Here is a 20155-nt window from a genome sequence, read left to right on the forward strand (position 1 = left end):
TCTGCAAATGGGAGAGGCCACAACAGTGAGAGGCCCGCATAACGCAAGAAAAAAAAAAAAAAAAAAAAAAAAAAAAAAAAAAAGGGGGGGAACACAGATGTTCTCCCTGTCCACCCCCTCCCCCCCCACCAAGTCTCCTAGTGGCTCTTTGAACAGCCTTCTTTCTGGCTTCTGCTAGAGGACCATCCTTTGCCTTCTGTTCACTGTCCAGACATCTTTCTCATCATTCTGAGGGAATACATACAGTGGTGTCTCAGCCTGAGAGTGAAGATCAGAACCTGACCAAGTCCATTCAGGGAAATTGAGGATGCTTCTGCTGGGGTCGCAAGTCGGTTCCACTCTGCTTGCCAGCTTCCTGTCGCCTTGAGAGTGGCTGTCTGGAACACTCCCTTGGAAAGAATTCTGAGCCTGCTGCCAGGGGACTGGCGAGCAGAGTCGCCAGGGCTTGTGAGCCAGTGCTTGTGAACCGGGTGCGGTGGCTTTTGGGGCGGAACCTGGGTTACTGGAGGGAGCATGTGTGGCATTTGTAATCAAAGGACCCATGACTGAGTGTCAGCTGAAAATGTCATGACCTTGTGCAGGTTTCCCCAAAGTCTGCGAGTCCTCATCTGTAGAGTGGCGTAACAATAATCACACCACATAGGGCAGGCAAAACGGCTTCAGTAATATAAGACAGAATGTGTAGTGGTGGTGGTTTCTTGATTTAATCTATCACCCATGAGGAAGACATGCCAAAAGGATGGCACTGTGGCCTGCAAGGTGAATCAGAAGGACCTCATTGAATTTGGAGCAGCGGGGGAATCTTTATAATACATTTAAAAAATCTGCCTACTGGGATAGGCAAACACACATGGAGTGCAGGCCTGAGCACCAAAGGCTGAATAAAAAAAAGGAGGCTGAGAGGCCAGACGGACAAGCCAACACATAATTATTCGGACAGCCTGCAAGTACTTTTCCTACCTAAAATCAACCTTGTCATAGTCCTTATTGCTGCTAATTACAAGATTTTGTCACCCAGGCTTGAAATTTCAGAGTCTCCTTTGCTTCTTTTTTTATCCTTGCAGCTCGTCACTTCCTGTGTGTCTAATAATTCCACCTCCACGTGGAAAGGCCTTGAGATTCAAACGTTGACTCTTCCACATGTAGGACCTAAGTAACCTCTCAGGCTAATGCCTAAGATGACAATCTGACAGGGTTGTCATGAGATTTAGAGATGAAGCGGATCAGACCCTCATTACTGCTCAGCCAGACTATTGCAGTACTTTCCAGAATGCTTTCCTGCCTCCGTTTTAGCCTCCCAGCCTTTTCTAGCTTGATCTTCCTAATGACAGCTCTGATCACGTCATATCCTGCCTCAAAAACCTTCATTAACTTTTTGGATAAAGCCTCAAATTCCTCGCCTGGTTTTGAGGACTCGCTGCCATCTGGCCCTAGCCTGCATTTCTGGTCTCATCCCCTAGCACTTTCCTTTTGTCTACTGTGTTTAAACCAAATCGAACTGCTTGCTGTTTTCAGCGCAGGTCCCTGTCCAAGTGGCTTTACTCATACTTGAAATTGTTCTTCTCTCTTATTTGTTTGTTTGTTTTTGGGGCGGGGGGCACGCCGTGCGGCTTGCAGGATCTTAGTTTCCCAACCAGGGATTGAACCCAGGCCCCAGCAGTGAAAGCGCCAAGTCCTAACCACTGGACCGCCAGGGAATCCCAAAATTGTTCTTTTCTACACCTCTTGGGTTCCAAAACCTTCTCATCTTTCCAGTCCCTGTCCAAGTGCTCCCATGTCCACTGCACCTCCCTGCGAACCCTGGTCTCAGCCTCAGGCTTCAGTAGTATCTTTCTCTGACTCTCCATTATTCTTTCTGTGAAGTCTTGTTGTGCTTACGGCTTCATGCTTTGTGTTACTTGGGTGCATGATTTATTTAACCTGTTGTGAATCCTGGGAGGCTCTTTACTAAGCACCTAACAAGGCATCTACTCTAGGAGGCAGCTGGTGGAAGTGTTATGATAAGTAAAGCAGGCAAGGGGGTAATAACAAGTCGACCAAGACTTGACAGGCCCACTGGATCTGAAAGGACAGGAAAGCAGCTGCATAGCACTGTCTCGAGAGATCTGGGACCAGGTAACTTTCTGATGCCAGCCAAGAGCTTTTATACGGTTCTTGTTAAGGTTTGAAGAGGTAAGGCAACTAATTTGAGTCACTATTATATGCCAGCTACCCTTCTAGGTGTTTTACATAATTTACTCATTTGAACCCCAAACAGATCACATTCTTTCCTTCCTTAATATTCTCCATTGGCTTCTTGTTGCACTTAGAGTAAAACCGAAACTCTGTAACTAGCCCTAAAGGATCCCTAAATCTGGCTTGTATTTCCTGACTGGGTTCACTGCCCTGCCTCACCTATAGCCATTTTTCTCTCTTACCCTCTGTACCCCACCCCTTCCTTCGTTAAAGCTTCACCCATGAATCCCAAATTTATGTGTTTTTTTTTTTCTCCAAACCTTAAAAACCAACCCCATTGTGATAACAGCAGTAAACACATTGCCTTTGTCTGGTGCTTAACTTTTCAAAACACATTCTTAGGTAATTTTATCTCATTTCAGTACATAATCTTTGGTCTGCCTTTTCCAAAGATAAGAATATAGAGGGAATAGAATGCCAAGAAAACTTGATGATTTGTCAAAGAACGTCTTTGCTAAATCGTCTGCCCGTTGTGGAACTAACTCATACTTTCCTTTAAGCTTCAGATATGTCCTGAAAGCTTTTCTTCAACTACAGTTTTGCCAATCATACTCGCTTTAAAATGTGTTGTGAAGTTTCATGGCTCTTTGGAGAGAAACAAGAAACTGGCAGCTCTAGTAGCCACTGTGGGGAGGGTGACTGTCAGATAGGAACAGGAGGGAGACTCAGTTTTCACTATATACCTTTCTGAACGTAAAAAAAGTTTTAACCACAAGCTTGTGGTATCTATTTAAATTAGTCATATATGTGTATGCTCTGGAAAATTGCCATTCTCATTATTACAACTTCAAAAAGCAATCAGACCATATTAGACAGTTTGGAAAATAGAGGAAGAAAAAAAGGTCATTCCAAATTCTACCACAATCAAAAAAACAACCACTTGGGATTACCATTTCAAAATGGATTCTAGAGTGGGTATTTTGTTTTTTTTTTTTGTTTTTTTTTTTGCGGTACGCGGGCCTCTCACTGTTGTGGCCTCTCCCGTTGGGAAGCACAGACTCCGGACGCGCAGGCTCAGCGGCCATGGCTCACGGGCCCAGCCGCTCCGCGGCATGTGGGATCCTCCCAGACCGGGTCACGAACCCATGTCCCCTGCATCGGCAGGCGGACTCTCAACCACTGCGCCACCAGGGAAACCCCTATAGTGGGTACTTTGTAAAAGGAATAACCTGGCTCTCCATTTGAACCTCTTCTCTAAGTAGGTATTTCCGAATATGATTTTTATAGTAGGAAATGCCTTTAGTTACTGTTGTTAGTAAAAGAATTTTCTCTATATAAAAGATGAAGGTTATTCATCTTTCTCTCAGTTTTGACAAGAGTGAAACATAGAGCTCTATCACAAGTTTCTCAGCTTAGAACAAAGGAGAAATAACAACCCAGTCTCAGCTGAGCCTCACCAAACTCTAGAACACGTGCCCCCCACACCTCTAGCCCCTTCACAGTTGGTCCATGTGTGTATAAGCAGCCCCGGGCAGTTAGGAAGAGTAAAGGAAATAGAAATGCAGCAGTGGAATTGTCAAAATCTCATACTTGGTTGGATGTAAGGGTAAAGGAAGATAGGAAGCCCGAAGATAATCAGGTTTTGAGGAAGAACAGGAGATTTAAGAGATTAGGTTTTGGAATTGGTATTCCTGGATCCCAATCCCGTTTCTGCAGTGTGTTACATGCCTGATCTTGGGCAATGTTCTTAACCCCTGAGCCTCAGTTTTCCCATTTACAAAACAGGGATCATTTTGCACCTACTTCATTAGGTTATTGGAGGGCTTAAGAGAGAAATTCCACATAAAGCACTTAGTGCAGTGCCTGAGTGTTTTCCACTTTTAATTATTAATGGTGATGCTGTTTTGTAAGAGAGAGAACAGGAAAGTAGGAGCAGAGGTGGGAGGTGTTAAGGAATATGGTTTCCCCTTTGACGGGGTGAGTTTGAAGTTCCCGAGAGAAATATATTCAGCAGTTTCTAGGAGACAGAAATGGGGGCCTGGGATAGAAAGCGGCTTGCCTGTGCTCCTGCAGAAGTAAGGGTCTGCCACTAAGTAGCTTTGCACTCATTCTCTGACACTGCTTCCTGGATGGGCTCAAAGTTCTTATTGTTTGAACCTGTGAAAAATGTTTGGTCGCCTGAACAAACTCGTTAGCATGTGCGTGGCTAGCTGGAGAGTTTTTCCAACCACTGGCGTCAGCGCTGCTGCATGTTTGTTCACTGCTCTAGGGTGCCCGGCCCAGGAGACAGTGAGGTGAAAGCCAACTGCACACCAAGCCATGTGCCCTTGGCTGCATGAATGGGCTGGCAGTGTCTCTGCCTCAGAAACGTTTGCCTGGCGCTTCCCTGGTGGCACAGTGGTTGAGAATCCGCCTGCCAATGTAGGGGACACGGGTTCGAGCCCTGGTCTGGGAAGATCCCACATGCTGTGGAGCAACTAAGCCCAGGTGCCACAACTACTGAGCCTGCGCTCTAGAGCCTGCGTGCCACAACTACTGAGTCCACGTGCCACAACTACTGAGCCTGTGCTCTAGAGCCCACAAGCCACAACCACTGAGCCCACGAGCCACAACTACTGAGCCCGTGAGGCACAACTACTGAAGCCCACACTCCTAGAGCTCATGCTCCACAAGAGAAGCCCGCGCACCGCAACGAAGAGTAGCCCCCGCTCACCGTAGCTAGAGAAAGCCTGCGTGCAGCAACGAAGACCCAAGGCAGCCAAAAATAAATAAATAAATAATATATATATTTTTAAAGGAAATGTTTGCCTGCTCCCTCAGTGGGTGGGGCTTCGTGTTGAAAGGCCACCAGCTGTTGAAGTTAAACTCCATGTGGTCAATGTAATGTTCTATTTTAAGGACCATATACTGGGGTTACTTACATTTTTTTCTTTCTTGCAGATCATCAATGCCGTGGTACTGCTGATTCTGTTGAGTGCCCTGGCCGATCCAGATCAGTATCACTTTTCAAGTTCTGAACTCGGGGGTGACTTTGAGTTCATGGATGATGCCAGTAAGTACATCAGACAACTATTGTAGGTATTTTGGTATTTTCAAGGGCAGGGAACCCAGCTGCCAGTTCTTCCTATTAAATTACAAATATTGATTCATGGGCCCATTTGAACTGATACTTAACTGTCTTCCCATAATTACAAGTCAGAACAACAAATATTTACGTGCTACATGTATTCTGCCTCTGTTCTAAGTGTAATAGTCTCACTAAAATCTCTTTTGTCTCTTTTTTTATCTTAATGTTAACTTAGCCATTTTTTTAAATTGTGTCTTTGTCATAATCTTTTTACGCTGGGCCTTTTGGCCTTTTGGCTAGGAGAGGGAGTCAATGGCAGGAAGGAAGGGTCAAATGATATTACATATCTTACTGTGTCTTCTATTATGTTTCAGTATTTACTATTCTTCCAGGAGGTGATCATTCTCCATTCTAGAAATCCTTTTGATGATTATTTTGTTGCTTTTTCCAGATAAATAGAAATGTACACAGTGGTATGGATGTGGGGTATGCAGAAAGGAGGCTAGGCCCCCAGCTCTAAGATCATGGAAACCTAAACATATAACTGAAGTCAAGCTGTGTCCATGCTAACTAAAGGGGCAGAGCTGTGCACAATCCCAAACAAAGAGTCGTGCAAATTTTTTTTCATTGGCTTTGCAGAACTTTCAGTGCATTTAGGTGGAGAGGGGCTGAAGATGTAGTTTTAGGGAACGACTAGGAGCATTCAACAGACAGGGTGAGACTTGTGAAATTTATTCTTGGAGTGAGAAAACCATTCAGTGGTTTTTCGTAATTCTGCGGTTATGAACTGATATGTGTTTTCAGAAGATCCCTTTTGTTGCTGAGTAGAGGATACATTTAGGGGACTGGGTGTGTGAGTACAGAGGCCTGGAGACTGGTTTGGGGGGTGTTTCTCTGCGATCCAGGCTACACTGGGGATGGGGAAGAGGGTGGGTTTGGAGGTGGGATTGACAGAACTTCCTGGTATGGGCAGTGAGGGAAAGGGAGGAATCAAAGATGACTCCTACTTTTCAACTTGAGTATATATGGTCTGCATCCTTACTGGGGTGAGAGAGTCTGGGGTCAGAAGATGGGAACACACCTTGGAGAAAACTCGACTGATTTTTTTTTTTTTTTAATTATTTTTATTTTTGGCTGTGTTGGGTCTTCGTTTCTGTGCGAGGGCTTTCTCTAGTTGAGGCAAGCAGGGGCCACTCTTCATGGCGGTGCGCAGGCCTCTCACTATCGCGGTCTCTCTTGTTGCGGAGCACAGGCTCCAGACGCACAGGCTCAGCGGCCACAACTCATGGGCCTAGTTGCTCCGCGGCATGTGGGATCTTCCCGGACCAGGGCTCGAACCCGTGTCCCCAGCATTGGCAGGGAGATTCTCAACCACTGCGCCACCAGGGAAGCCCCTCGATTGATTTAAGTGGCTTAGTGTAGTTGTTAGGAGTGAGGCTCTGAGGCCGGAGACCATAGTTTGAAACCTGACCCTGCCATGTATGAAATGTGATAACATTGGGCTAGTTACTGATGTTTGTGTGGCTTAGTTTCGCCCTCTGAATATAGGGGTGATCGTAGTATCTACCTCGTGGGATTGTTGTGATTAAATATGTTAGTGTATGAAAAATGCTTCGAATGGGGTGTGGCCCATAATAAGGGCTCAATGTATTTCACTGTTTTACTCACTGTTCTTACTTAGATGTATTAAAGTGGAGAGATTAAAAAGGTAGTTTGATATGTGAACCAGGCATCTGGGCAGAGGTAAATTTGAGGACATAAGCTTCAAAATGGTATTTACGTTAGGGAGATAGTAAAGAGACTTTTCCTGAAGGAGCCCTGACGTGAGAGGCCAGGAGGAGGAGCCTGAGAAGAGCTGCAAGTGAAGTAAACGCAAAGCCAGGAGATGATTTGTGTCCATCATCTCCTACCACCATTGCTTCTAGTAAATTCCAAGGCACTGTATCCACCTGGGGTTCGGGACCTTGTCAGACTGAGACGTGATCTGCTGTAACATTGCTCATTCTCTCTGTTCTCAATAACCCTGTTACCCTGATGAATTCCTCCAGAAAGATAATGAATTCCATATTAATTTCTCTCTGCCTTCCTTCCCCTGAGTTAAAAGACTATATAACCTCTAAATACAATGTTTGATTGACATTTAAAAATAAGTTACCTTTCACTGTTTCCAGTAGCAGGATTCCCTTTCTAAGTAATTGAGGTTAGCAAAGAAGTTTTAAATGATTCAGATACAGTTGTTATCTGAATCGAATAGCCACACTGCCTGCCTTTTTCTAATTGCCGGAGATTAAGCTGGGTGGTGAACCGTCTGACAGTATAGGCTTAATTTACCTGACTTCAGAGGCTTACTGGTACTCAAGACCTTACAATAGTAATTGTTTTGTAATGACCTGGATATTAATTCCAGTGCATTTGCAGTTTCTCTGATATTTCATATATTTGAAAGAAGTGAATGAATAGTTTGTAATTACTTTTAGGACTACCTATTGATCATTTAAATTGCATGGTTAAAAAGATACAGAAGGATAAATATTCATTCATGTGAGTGAATCTTTTTTTAACTTTCCTCTTACATTTTCCTTTTGTATGTTTTGATCTCTTTTTGAACAGAACTTTGTAGGTCAAAGATCATCATGGCTGACAAACCTTTCTATATTTAACATACATAAGGATACAACTAAATAGTCCTTGAAATGGGTACAATCAGTTGCTTTGAATTGTGCTTGAAACTTATGGTATATAACCATTTTTTTGTTTTGTTTTGTTTTGTTTTTTGCGGCTTGCGGGATTTTAGTTCCCTGACCAGGGATAGAACCCGCGCCCTCGGCAGTGAAAGTGCAGAGCCCTAACCACTGGACCTCCAGGGAATTCCCGGTATATAGAAATTTTAAGTTGATATCTTTTTGGAATGGTGGTAGTCATCTCAAGATTTTATCCAGAAGGACAGAGCAGGAGTGTATCTCACTTTTCCATGTGATCTTTTCCTAAAATGATCTGATAGAAGAAAGTCAGATCCCTATGATTTATATTAAAATGGGGCATATAGGAGAGTCCACTGGGATAAAGAAAAAAATATAAAGAGTTCTCTTTTTAAAAACACCTATCTCTTCAATATTTGTATTTTTACATATTTTACATACAAAAATTTGTAATATATATTTATAATTTACAAATAAACATTTATGTAATCAAAAATTGACTATGCTAGGAAAGACTGGGAACTATCATAGATTGGAGGAAACAAAGGAGATACAACTACATGCAGTACAAGACCCTGGGTTAGATTCTGGAATGGAAAAAGGACGTGAGGGGGCAAAGAGAAACAGGTAAAATTCAAATAAGTAGACTTCATGAAATTTTATTTGTGAAATTTTAATGGACTGGCAAGGAACTGTAACAGGAAGTGTCAGAGCCAAACATAACGCCAAACAGATCATCCAAATTAATTTCTGATTCATTTTGTAGCAAAATTGTCTTTCAAGCCAAACTTACTTTATTCACCTGCCCTGGGGAGGAAATGGCCATAAAAATAATGAAGAATTTGTTTACTGTATATAGGAAACTGGTTTAGGATAAAAACACTACTGCATTTATTGGAGAAATGATGGTCTTTATAGTCAGTGGTTCTGGGTGAAATCAAGAAGAGAAAAACAGATAACTTCATCAGAGAAGGTATCCATATGACCAATAAGCACATGAAAATATTCTCCACATTATTAGTTGTAAAAGAAATGCAATTTACAAGCACAGTAGTGAATCACTCCACCCCTTCAAAATGGCAACATGAACAGAACTGACAATGTCACCTGTTGATACAGCTTTGGAACCACTGGATTTCTCAAGCTACAGCTGGGAGTGTAAATCGTTCAACTACTTTGGGAAAACCAAAGTTTTATATATATATATATATATATACATCCACCCTATGACCCAGCAGTTTCACTACAGTAATGAATGCTTGTGTACATCATTAGCCATGTATAAAAATGGCCACGGTCGCTTTATTCATAATAGCCAAAAACTGGAAACAGTCTAGATTTCCACCAGTGGTAGAATGGACAGAAGTGAAGAGATGAACCAACCCAAACAGAATGGGTGCTGGAGATTCATTGTACTTCTGTGTATGTTTGAAAGTTTTTGTAATACAAACTAAGAAGTAGAAGAGAGAGAAGATCGGCTGAGGCTTTTTCCATCTGGCTCTCGGCACCAAGTTGGGAAAGGCCCAGGCTGCCTGCCTGCTGTCTGTTCACATACCCTCAAACCAGTGGGGCACTTGGTCTGCAGAGCTTGTCCACTTGTGCGTGACGTGCCAGTGTCTTGAGGAAATAGACATACATATGCGACAACCGGGAGAGCGGAGCCACAGGACCATCCTGGCCCTTTATTTTCATCCCTCTACCCTCCCATCCTTCCATGCAGTCATCTCTTTAGCTTTTTTCTTTTTCTTTTTTTTTTTTTTTTGGTACGCGGGCCTCTCTTACTGAGCTGTCTACACTCTGCTTAACTCTCTTTTACACTAGAATCCCTGTACAATAGTTTATTCTTTTTTTTTTTTTTGTGGGACGCGGGCCTCTCACTGTTGTGGCCTCTCCTGTTGCAGAGCACAGGCTCCAGACACGCAGGCTCAGTGGCCATGGCTCACGGGCCCAGCCGCTCCGCGGCATGTGGGATTTTCCCGGTCCCGGGCATGAACCCGTGTCCCCTGCACGAACCCGTGTCCCCTGCATCGGCAGACAGACTCTCAACCACTGCACCACCAGGAAAGCCCAGCTTTTTTATTTTTTAAAAAATATTTATTTATTTGGTTGCGCCAGGTCTTTGTCTTGGCATGTGGGCTCTTTTAGTTGCGGCAGGTGGGATCTAGTTTCCCTGACCAGGGATCGAACCTGGGCCCCCTGCATTGGGAGCACAGAGTCTTAATCCCTGGACCACCAGGGAAGTCCCATCTCTTTATCTTTTAAGTCACATGGCTCAAAAGGTTACATATTCTACACCTTGACTACATCTTATTTTTTTACAAGGATAATTCAATGAATATCTTCAAGATCTTTTTACAAAGATGGAGGTGTAAGAAGACTAGGGATGGTGAAGTAATTTGCTTAAACAAGACCAGCTGTTACCATCCCTAGATCTGAAAGAGAGATGGGAGGCAGTGGCTACTAGAGCTGGGAATGAGAGTCATACAGAGTTGAACTCCTTATAAGGAGCAATGCTACCTTTTTGGTCCAGGGCCAACCCGAGGCAGCCTCACAGCAGGGGGCAGCCTCTTCCTCTCTCTGATCCCTTGTCTGGACTCCTCATTGAGTGAACTCAACTGACGCCACAGGGTAAGGGAGCCCTGTTGATGGCCCATACCTGTGTGCCTGCTAGGGCAGATAACTGGGTGGTGAGAGTGGGTTTGGAAAGACAAATGGAAGACATCTGGTAGAATCATTCACCTCCTTGTCCGATGTTCCACTTAACCAAACTTGGTGGACATTTCCCCACTTTGCCTACAAGAAAACCATTTTAAAAAAAAACACTTTACTAAATGACTTTTAAAAAATCAGATACAGTAAGCCTGTAGAATTCCTTATTTGTTTGAGTTTGCCAGCGACTGAACAGGAACTAAACTACCATAGGTGTCCAGTGCTGCTTCTTTGATGATGCATTTTGTTGTTGTTTGCATTTCAGTGGTTTTGAAATTGGGATGTGATTTACAATTTAACATAGATTTAGTATTAGGATCATTTCTTTTTTACTTCAAATCTTTATTTTGAAAAAATTCAAACCTTTCAGAAAAGTTTCCTATACAGTGAACACCTATCTTGCTGTTTTCATTAACAATAATTTGGAGCTCCTCATTCTTTATAGGATTACCTCTTATTAAATATTGAATAAGTGTAAAACAATGTTTATAAAATAAGCTGAGTAATTGTAAGTACTTGTGCACCCACAACTTGATTTGAGGAATTGAATTTTAACTTTCGAAAGAGCCTCTCTGCCACTCTTCTGAACTGTTTAACATTCTTTTGCTTTTCTGTATAAACTTACCACGTATATTTGTATCACTGAGTGATCTATTGTTTAAGTTTCACGTGCTTGAACTTTATATTGTGGATTCACACAGTACGCCTTCTTCTGAGACTTGCTTTTTCAACTTTACTGTGTTAATGAAAAAATTATTCAGATGCTTGATAAAGATTATAAGGAAGACTTTATTCAAGATTGGCTACTGTAGTGGGGGCCTTGCAGTAGGGGAGAAAAATCGAGCTCAATTCCCCCTCCAAAAAGGACAAGTGGGGTTTATAGCCAAGGAGCAGGGTGGAGGTCAGCGAATGGAAAATCACTAAGAGGAAACATCAAGGCTGGGGGATTCTTGCTAGATAACTCAACAGGACTCTTGCTAAAGGCAGACCAGGGTGATATGCTATTGAGGGTGAAAAATAAGGAATTTGACCAGATATCAGAGTGATTGGATACCAAGAGTGAGGTATACTAACTCCGTAGGATTCTTGCCAAAACTTGACTAAGTGGGCCAAGGATAGAGCCTAAGGTGTTTGGTCAGAAGGCAGAGTCTTTGTTATGTGTCTGCGTCTAATTGGGAAAACCTGTATGCTTCCAGCACCCAGTTGTAAGGGAATCTGGGAAATTTAGATTTTAGCTTTCTAGCCTCTGCAGAATAGGAAGGCACTTCAGAAGGTGGGAATGAAAGCTTGGTGCCAGTTCACCACCCCTCCTGCAAATATGTGTAGTATATGGTAGGGCTAACCCTACCTTCTTTTTCAGAAATCTGCTTGAGCACCACATGTCCAGTTGTCAGGAAATACTGCTGTATATCTCTGACTGTTAAATTTGTTGATTAGCTGAGGGAGGAGCAACATCTTTACATGTTGTATTTTGGACGTCTTTTTTTTTGAAAAACGACTTTATTGCGCTATACTTTGTATGCTGTAAAACCTACCCATTTTAAATGTACAACTTCATGATTTTTAGTAAGTTTCTAGAGACGTGAAATCTTTAAAAAGTCTAATTAAAACTTATGCCTTTCCAATTGTGCAAGTCTTCTTTAGTGTCCAGCAGTAATGTTTCCAGAATTGTTCCAAATAGATCATGAATATTTTTTATTAAATTTATTTTATTTCCTTCTCTTAAGGTCTAGTCACACATCTTGGTTCTCCAGTGACCATAATTACAAAAAATGTAAATGCTCCTTATTGGTTTTTCTGTTTTTGTTTTTAAGTTTATGTATGTATGTATGTATGTATGTATGTTTGGCTGCGTTGGGTCTTCGTTGCTGCACGTGGGCTTTCTCTTGTTGCAGCGAGCGGGGGCTACTCTTCCTTGAGGTGTGCGGGCTTCTCATTGCAGTGTCTTGTTGCAGAGCACGGGCTCTAGGTGCGCGGGCTTCAGTAGTTGTGGTGTGCGGGCTTCAGTAGATGTGGCACGTGGGCTCAGTAGTTGTGGTTCGCAGGTTCTGGAGCACAGGCTCAGTAGTTGTGGCACACGGGCTTAGTTGCTCCGCGGCATGTGGGATCTTCCCAGACCAGGGCTTGAACACATGTCCCCTGCATTGGCAGGCGGATTCTTAACCACTGTGCCACCAGGGAAGTCCAGGTTTTTCTGTTTTTATATAAGCAACCTTTATGAGACTTAGTTATGTCAGTATAAATTTCTCAATATGAGAATAGCTGGCAGGAGCTAATTTCCTTAATTTAGAAAGTGAGGAGTTAACAGAAATTCTCTGAACTTGACATTTTCCGTATATTACTTAACTAACTAATCCTTTGTAACTTATAGTTTAAATCTTAACACCTGACAACATGTATGAACCCTGAAAATATTATTCTAAATGAGATAAGCCAGACACAGAAGGCCGCATATTGTATGATTCCATTTATATGAAATGTACAGGATAGGCAGATCTAAAGAGATAGAAAGTACCTTAATGGTTGCCAGGGGCTGGAGGGCGTGGGGGCGGGGAATGGGGAGTGACTTCTAAGGTTATAGAGGGATTTTTTTGAGAGAATGAAAATATTCTGGAATTAGTGGTGATGGCTGTGCAACTTTGTGACTAAAAAACCCACTGAATTATATATATGCTTTTTTAAAGGGTGCATTTTATAGAATGTGAATTATATCTTAATACAAAAAATTTATGAAGGGAAAAAAAGACCCAGCCCAAATAACCACATCCTCCCATAAATTCTTTTTTGTTTCTCTTGGCTGAAAATATTGTCCCCTCTGAACTCCCCTAGCTTGTCATCTGTTACCTGCTATTGAATTCTTCCATCCCTTCCTAGTAGATGCTAAGCATCTGAGAGCAAAGATTATGTCCTCTTAATCTCTGCAGCCTCACATTTTTATCCCATGTTACACACCTATTTAGTATTCATGAAATAAATTTGGGGTTTAAGAATAAAGTTGTAAATTAGCAAGTTACAAGAAACCCCTCTTCTATCTGAATTTACTTCAATAAAAAGTTATAAACAATTGCCACACAAATAACAAAAAGTATATTAGAGCTTTGCTTCTGTTTTAGGGCAATAAAATTAGTGCCTTATGCTTATTCTTCCCCAAGCTTTCAACCTCAGAACGTGAGGCCCCATAGGAGGGACTTACCTGGGTTTTGTGTTTACCCCCGCAGGGGTTGAGGGCTTTTGTATTTTGCTCTCAGTAGCTCATATTGTTGCTGTGAGTTCATCTGAAAATAATTCTCCTCTAGACTTAATGGTGAAACTATACCCCAAATACTGTTTGTTTTCATGAGCCAAAAATATGGCCGAAAATTGAGCCATAAGAATGACTCGTGACTAGGCAAATATGATGTGAGAGCATAAATCAGGTGCTAGTTATCTATCTAGCTACCAGTTTTATGGGAAGGACACAAACCCAAGAAATGTTAAGGAAGAGTAGAATTAGAAATAGATAATTTTAACAAAGGCATTTCTGGGAACTCCTTTATATGCCTATTCTATTTCAATGATTAATTGACTAAGTATCAGGAAATGCTTTCTAATTATGCCTTTGTGGCCTGTGGTGTAGCTTTTCTTTGGAACCTTTTCAAATCAGAACTGAGTCATTAAGCCAGGAATGTAATTTAGGAAACAACTTGCCTGCAGTATGCTCTGGCTTTGATTGGTGGAGCTGCTGTGCAAAGAATAAGTAAAGTATATTCCTGACACTGACCAGTACTTTACTGATTGTAAACATTCCTATATTGTTAGTAGGACCAGTTACTCATTTGCCTGTTGACATAATTATAAAAGAAATGAATTTTCATTCCTCAGAGTAACTCTCATGTTCACCATGGTACGCCACACACCACTTCAGAGGAGCTGACTTGTGCTCTAGGTTGCTAGGAGGTACAGGGTTCATTAACCTGTTTTATCTTCTCTGCTCTGTGTTATTTGATTTACGCTTTGATCCTCCCTAAGCTATTTGACATGCCTGTGATATATTCAGTCTGTTCAGTGTGGTTGGTGTAGTCATTTATAGGAATAGAATTTTGAAAATTTCCTCATCTCAAATTAACATTTTTTTCTGTGGTACCTCATTGTGAGTGGTGATAGGATACTTTATGACTTTCATTTTATTTGTGCCTTTTAAATTTCTCCTGAGATTTATATTCTTTGAAAAAGATGGAAATTTAAAAAATTTTAATGATTATGTGAGATTTTGTTCTGGCTTGGTTTTCTTTTCTTTTCCAGAATAAGACATAAAATTATTCAAGATTTTAGTGTTTTTTTCTGTATTAATATTTTATATTAATAAAGGTTTTATTGATATACCTAATATTAATATAAAAGATAATTTATATAACTTTTATTATAACATAAATATTAATGTAACCATTATATTTATATATTTTTTTTCTTTTTTAAATTTTTTTTTTTTTTTTTTTTTTTTTTTTTTTTTTTTTTTTTTTTTTTTTTTTTTTTTTTTGCGTTACACGGGCCTCTCACTGTTGTGGCCTCTCCCGCTGCGGAGCACAGGCTCCGGACGCGCAGGCTCAGCGGCCATGGCTCACGGGCCCAGCCGCTCCGCGGCATGTGGGATCTTCCTGGACCGGGGCACGAACCCGTGTCCCCTGCATCGGCAGGCGGACTCTCAACCACTGCGCCACCAGGGAAGCCCTTAAAATATTTATTTATTTATTTTTGCTGCTTTGGGTCTTCGTTTCTGTGTGAGGGCTTTCTCTAGTTGCGGCAAGCGGGGGCCACTCTTTATCTCAGTGCGCGGGGCCTCTCACTGTCGCGGCCTCTCTTGTTGTGGAGCACAGGCTCCAGACGCGCAGGCTCAGTAATTGTGGCTCACAGGCCCAGTTGCTCCGCGGCATGTGGGATCCTCCCAGACCAGGGCTCGAACCCGTGTCCCCTGCATCGGCAGGCAGACTTTCAACCACTGCGCCACCAGGGAAGCCCTATATTTTTATTTTTAAATAAAGCCTTAGATTTTTTTGTTTGCTTGTTTCTCTCTCTGTCTCTCTATTTCTCTTAAGATCTATGAGGGAGTCAAAGAGTCTCCTCTAATGGACTAGCTTTTATAAAACTAATTTTTTCTCATTATAAAATAGGCTTGTACAGAATTTGGAAACCGTCAAAGTAAGACACAGAAAATAATAAATTTCTGCCTGAGTTCAGTCAAGTTTTAGAGATTACTACAAGTTCTGATAGGCTTTGCACATAATAAAGGATGTCCACTCCTTTTAGGGAGGCTCTCTGGTTTCCCAGGACTTTGACCTCCACTACTGCATTTGCTTTACCTCCTTCACAGCTGGGTAGCATGGTGGCTAAGAGCATTGCCTCTGGAGTTAAACTTCTGGGGTAGAATAGCTCATCCACCACTTGCCAGCTGGGCAACCTTGGGCAGGTTACTTGCCCGGCAAAAATACTATGAGGCATACGTGAAATGTCCTTGTTGGTACCTCTTCCCTCATAATAAGGGAAGGTGAGTTCATTTAGCATTAAAATTATAAAGTAAACTATAAAATATATATGTATCCTGAGAGAAATCATGCTCTTTTAAGTACTGACTAGTATTAATTATCTCTTGATTCTCTTATAACCTTCTTTTTTTTTGAGAATCAAATTTTTACTCCTTTAGTAAAAGTCATCAGCTTTATTATAAATGTCCTGCATTAAATCTAGAGACCGTTTTAAGGAAGCTTCATTTTTTTTTAAGGTGCCGAATGGTCTTTGTTGGTATATATACATCTGACACAGAAAGTACTTTGACCTTATGATTCTGTTTGTAAACCTGCTTAAAATATCCTCTCATCTCTGAAGCTGAGGATATAGTGTGGGTGGCTCTAGAACTGGAAGGGTTTCCTTTGGAGAAATACCTGTAGCAAGTGACAGCCTAGGTTGGGTTCATTTGGTCAGTATTTAAAGCTTAAGTAGAAGCGCATAGTATACCAGAGAGAGCCAAAAATTTGAATCATAAGAGCTGGATTAGTCACAGTTTAGCCTTTTGATGCAAATGCTATCTCAGCAGGTTACATAGCCTCTGAGCCCTGGTTTCATAATCCATTCACTGGGCACAGTAACATCTGCCTCAGAGTAATGAAGACTCAATGAGGTATCTGTGAAAGTGCCTTGGAAACTGTCAGCACGATACAGACGCTTCACTGCAAGGGCTTTTGTACTCTCTTAGCCTGATTATAAGCCTACACGTTACCTTCAGAAACCCAGATACACTGTACTTCTAATCAGAGTAAGTCTTCAGTTTGTACCTACTGTGAAACAGCCTTTGTACTAGAGCTGCTCTATTCAACAAAGATATGACGCAAGCACACGAGTAATTTTAAATTTCTTAGTAGCCTCATTTAAAAAGGTAACAAACAGGTGATTAACTTTAATAATGTATTTAACTCAGTATATCCCAAATATTATTTCAGCTTGTAATCAGTATAAAAATCATTAATGGGATTTTTTTTTTGATACTAAGTCCTTGAAATGAGGAGTACATTTCAGTCTTATGGCACATCTCAGTGCAGATTGACCACAGTACAAGTGCTTAGCGCGCACATGTGGCATCTGTCACCTTCTCGGTGTTGAGGTTGCAGTAGTGAACGAGACACAGCAGCAGCTCCTTTTCCTCAGGAAGGTTCCTCTAGCAGAGGCAGACAGTACACGAATAAGCAAGATGATAGTGAAACATGCTGTAAACAAAATACAGCAGTCACGTGGGCATGACTGGGAGGGTCACATTAGCTAGGGTGGCCAGGGAAGATCTTGGAGGTGTTGAGCTGAATGATTAAAAAGGTGGAGCCAATCATGTGAAAATATGAGCGACATTACTTCTATTCAGTGGGAACTGCAAATGTGAGGCCCTGATGTGGGATGATTTGGCTGTGTTTAGTGAACTAAATGGTATGGCTGGATTACAGTGAGTAAGAAAGTGTGGGATGAGATGAGAGGAGATTGAAGAGGTTGGCAGGCTCTAGACTAAACAGAGACATAAAGGTCCTGATAAGAAAATGAATACCTCATTTGTTATATATATAATTCAGTGGACCAGAAGACCAAACTTTGAAATATATATACATAGATATATTTATAGATATATTTAATATAGACCTATGTGTGATTTAGGGAGAAAATCTTTTAGGCACTTTGCTTCCATTAACAATCATCGTCTCAGATTCCAAAGGAACTCTGGTGTTTAACTTAATATAAAGTTCTTGTCTATAATTGGTTTATAAACAAAATGCCTTTGAGGAGTGACTTTACAAAATGTTAAAACAGTGGAGCTACTACTGATTTTCTTTCTTTTTTAAAAAAAACTATTTTGCAGACATGTGCATTGCTATCGCAATTTCTCTTCTCATGATCCTGATCTGTGCAATGGCTACTTACGGAGCATACAAGGTAAGCAGCTTAGAAATAAGGTCCTGGGCCTTTTCCTTGGTCCCTTATACATGTAATCTGTGCAGCTATCTGTAAGAAGTGAGGAATGATTTTCTCAGTTTCCTATAAGAATCTTTAAAAGTTTAAATCTCTTGCTAATGTTACGTGGAAAACCAATGTTACAGTCTCAGAAGTGTGTTCATTGAGGCTTGTTGGTTTGCTGCTTTTGTTTGGTTTAGCAAGTTGCCATCATGACCTGATTTAATGAATTTCTACTCCTCCATTTCCCTTCAGATTAAGAATAGATTTCTCTGAATTCAAAAAACTATTGTTTTGTAATATTGAACATATTAAATATTAACATCCTGTCCTGTCTTATGTTTAGCAACACGCAGCCTGGATCATCCCATTCTTCTGTTACCAGATCTTTGATTTTGCCCTGAACACCTTGGTTGCAGTCACTGTGCTTGTTTATCCAAACTCCATCCAGGAATACATACGACAGCTGGTATGTGACCTTTATAATTGCTATGTCTCTTTGTGAGGGAGGCCTGGTTAAGATAGAAATACAAAAGATGTAGAGATAAACATACATACACATATTAATTTGTGGTGTTTTAACTTGCATCTGAGCTACTGATTAGAGATTTTTGAATAAAGATAAGATTTTTTATCTCTTAGAATGCTTTTTGGGAAAACATAACCCCCTGAGGTAGATAAGTTGGTGATGATGGTATTAGAGGTGCCTGCCTAATTTACAAGCTACTTACTAATTGTCTTATTTTTGTAAAATGCAATTTGCTAAGTTATCAGCAGGGGATGATAGCCTTTTGCCTCTGCTGTGTGTGGGAAAGTGGAACTCTACCATGTACTGTTTCCTGAACTTATTTGACCATAGAACCCCTTCTTCAAACTTCTTTTTAAAAATAATTAATTTATTTATTTTTGGCTGAGTTGGGTCTTCGTTGCTGCACACAGGCTTTCTCTAGTTGTGGCGAGTGGGGGCTACTCTTCGTTGCGGTGCGCGGGCTTCTCATTGCAGTGGCTTCTCTTGTTGCGGAGCACGGGCTCTAAGCATGCGGGCTTCAGTAGTTGGGGCTCATGGGCTCTAGAACACAGGCTCAGTAGTTGTGGTGTACGGGCTTAGTTGCTCCACGGCATGTGGGATCTTCTTGGACCAGGGCTCGAACCCGTGTCCCCTGCATTAGCAGGCTGATTCTTAACCACTGCGCCACGAGGGAAGCCCCAAACTTCTTTCTGGGGCTGGTTTTCTACAATATTAAATGTCTTTTGTGACCATATGAGTGAATATTGGTGGCTGGCTATTAAGAAGCTCGTGGAGGGTGTGAGATTAGAGTACTTCTGTGCCTTCACATTTTTAAATCTTTGTGTTTTAAATTATGTACCTTAAAATTTAATTTCTTCAAAATCTTAGAATGCTTTAAATGGAGAGAATAGAATGTTCAGTCTTTAGTTTTCATAGTAGTTTCTGAGGACTTCCCTGGTGGTGTAGTGGTTAAGAATCCGCCTGCCAATGCAGGAGACACGGGTTCGAGCCCTGGTCCGGGAAGATTCCACATGCCGTGGAGCACCTAAGCCTGTGCGCCACAACTACTGAAGCCGGCGCACCTAGAGCCCATGCTCCGCAACAAATGAAGCCACCGCAATTAGAAGCCCACATACCGCAACAAAGAGTAGCCCCCGCTCACCACAACTAGAGAAAAAGCCCCCGCACAGCAACGAAGACCCAATGCAGCCAAAAATTAATAAATAAATAAATAAAATATTTCCTTTAAAAAAAAATAGTAGTTTCTGAGCATGAGGGAAGGAACAGGGTTTTTCTGGGATGGAGATACAGACTGGGGGTTTGATGTGAAAATGGAGGTCAAGAAGTTCAGTGGAAAAGAGGGATGGAGGGGATGGAGCCAGGTAGGAAGTGTGGCCACAGAAGTTTGTGATCTTTTGGCAGTCGGCCCAGAGCACGTGACTAGTACTCAACAGACCTAGTATGAAAAGCCTCCAGCGTGTTGCTCCTTAAAAGTATTAGGTTGTCATTGTTGTAAGAAATAGCTTCTTTTTGTTT

The 20155-nt window shown here is 41.6% G+C and overlaps 1 protein-coding gene across 1 annotated transcript in view; it reads left to right on the forward strand.

The window, feature by feature from the left end:
• Positions 1 to 20155, forward strand: part of LAPTM4B (lysosomal protein transmembrane 4 beta) — a 68126-nt gene that overhangs the window by 17410 nt on the left and 30561 nt on the right. The window contains exons 2-4 of the mRNA XM_007457152.1: positions 5116 to 5227; positions 18020 to 18093; positions 18458 to 18580. Coding sequence (XP_007457214.1) covers positions 5116 to 5227; positions 18020 to 18093; positions 18458 to 18580 — 309 coding nt within the window. The remainder of the gene's footprint in view (positions 1 to 5115; positions 5228 to 18019; positions 18094 to 18457; positions 18581 to 20155) is intronic.

Source organism: Lipotes vexillifer, unplaced genomic scaffold, assembly GCF_000442215.2.
Source record: "Lipotes vexillifer unplaced genomic scaffold, Lipotes_vexillifer_v1.1 scaffold376, whole genome shotgun sequence".
NCBI lineage: Eukaryota > Metazoa > Chordata > Mammalia > Artiodactyla > Lipotidae > Lipotes > Lipotes vexillifer.